Below are 1,854 nucleotides of genomic sequence, written 5' to 3'. Positions count from 1 at the left end.
TTTGTCGTTCTAGTCGACATTTAGTTTGGTCACGGACTAACTGTGAGTCACCAGACAGTGTGCTAATGAGGATGCTAGGTCCCTGTAGGGTGGATTGTGAGATCCCAGGCTCATTTTATCATTCTAGTCGACATTTAGTTTGGTCACTAACTGTGAGTCATCGGGCGATGTGCTAATGAGGACGCTAGGTCCCTGTAGGGTGGATTGTGAGATCCCAGGCTCATTTTGTTGGTCTAGTCGACATTTAGTTTGGTCACAGACTAACTGTGAGTCACCGGACAGTGTGCTAATGAGACGCAAGGTCCCTGTAGGGTGGACAGTGAGATCCCACATCGGTTGAAGAGGGGAACGAAACATTAACCCATATAAGTAGGCTCATTTTGTCGTTCTAGTCAACATTTAGTTTGGTCACTAACTATGAGTCACCGAGCGATGTGCTAATGAGGACGCTAGGTCCCTGTAGGGTAGATTGTGTGATCCCACATCGGTTGAAGAGAGGAACGAAACATTTTTATAATCTTGAGACCCGTTTTCAAACCTTGAACGAAAGTCCAAATAGAACAATATCTCCTGGCCGTGGGCTCGAGCTCTTACCCTAAAAACGACAAAGAAACTAAACCTAAAACGTCGGAATTCCTTTATTTATTATTTTATTAATCAAATAAACTAACAAGAGTATTATTTAATTGAATGCAATTGCAACAAATTGCATGTTCTTGTCTCAAGCTCTCACAAACTCAAAAGGAAACGCTGAGCCATCCAAAGCCAACAGCCTCAAGCCTTTCTCAATCAAAATTCCAGCCCTTCCACACCTTGGCCTCCCTCTAATAGGGACATCCGACGGACACCATCCTATATTATAAATGCCAAAGTTGTCCCTATCGATCCTAAAGTACCCGGTGGCAGTGTCATTGTCCCCGGTCTCAACAAACCTCCTTCCAGTGGTAGGATCTGTCTCCCCGACTCTCCATGCAGTCGACGTTATGCAGATCGAAAACGCTTGAAACACAACCTTCAAATCCCTCCCTTCTCTGATCGTATCTTCACCCGGTAGGTAGGGCGTAAAGGTGACCCCAAAACCTATGGTTAAGAATTCGTAATATAATCAAGAGTTTTCTAATGGTATCACTGATCAAATTGAGTTTTTGAGTTCGATAGTGATGCAATAATACCTATTTCTTGTGAACGAAGTGGTACTTGGCCAACATGAAATGGGCACTGATCGCCTTTGCGGGTTAATAGGGTGAGATTTCCAGCGACATCGGTGATGGCAGGCTTGATGAAGTACTCGACGTTGATCTGTAAAGGTCGGCCCTCGGTGTCGAGCACAGGAGGACTTTGAGCGATAGAGGACACGGCCATGACGAGGCATAGGTAGCTAAAGGCGACAAGTGACTTACACAACATCATTAATTTGTTCGAAAAATTATGGGTTATGGGATGCAATTGTGTAGTGACATTTATAGCCAATTTGAAGAAGATATCCATTTTGTAGCTTATCTTAATTTATCAATTACTTGTACCTTAAGGCACTTATTTCTTAAAAATATATAACATAATGCATACCATCACAAGGGAAGAAATTTTTGGGAAATATTTGACTAAAAAATGGTGAGATTTCGAAGTTTTGGACGAGAAAGTCAAGTGGTAGGGATGAACTGAGACGTTACTAAATTTGAACCGTTCGATAGTTGAGCTGTGGAAGTTATGGCCATGAAGAGGTCGAGGTACTTGAGACATCATCGTCTTATTCTTAACGGTGAGATCCCATATCGATTTGAGTGAGGTACGAGTGTCAGTGAGGACGCTGGGTTTCGAAGGGGGGTGGACTGTGAGATCCCACATTGACTCGAG

The 1,854-nt window shown here is 43.3% G+C and overlaps 1 protein-coding gene across 1 annotated transcript; it reads right to left on the bottom strand.

Annotated features, from left to right (window-relative positions):
- Nucleotides 1-667: 667 nt before the first annotated feature.
- On the bottom strand, nt 668-1,430 carry LOC111785121 (alpha-amylase/subtilisin inhibitor-like). The gene is made up of 2 exons (XM_023665586.1): nt 1,173-1,430; nt 668-1,080 (listed from the first exon to the last, which is right to left on the bottom strand). The coding sequence occupies exons 1-2, from the start codon at nt 1,408-1,410 to the stop codon at nt 722-724; spliced, it is 597 nt and encodes a 198-aa protein (XP_023521354.1). The 5' UTR covers nt 1,411-1,430; the 3' UTR covers nt 668-721.
- Between the last annotated feature and the right edge of the window lie 424 nt (nt 1,431-1,854).

The sequence above is a fragment of the Cucurbita pepo genome, unplaced genomic scaffold (assembly GCF_002806865.2).
Source record: "Cucurbita pepo subsp. pepo cultivar mu-cu-16 unplaced genomic scaffold, ASM280686v2 Cp4.1_scaffold000373, whole genome shotgun sequence".
NCBI lineage: Eukaryota > Viridiplantae > Streptophyta > Magnoliopsida > Cucurbitales > Cucurbitaceae > Cucurbita > Cucurbita pepo.
This window is presented reverse-complemented; position numbering and strand designations above follow the sequence as displayed.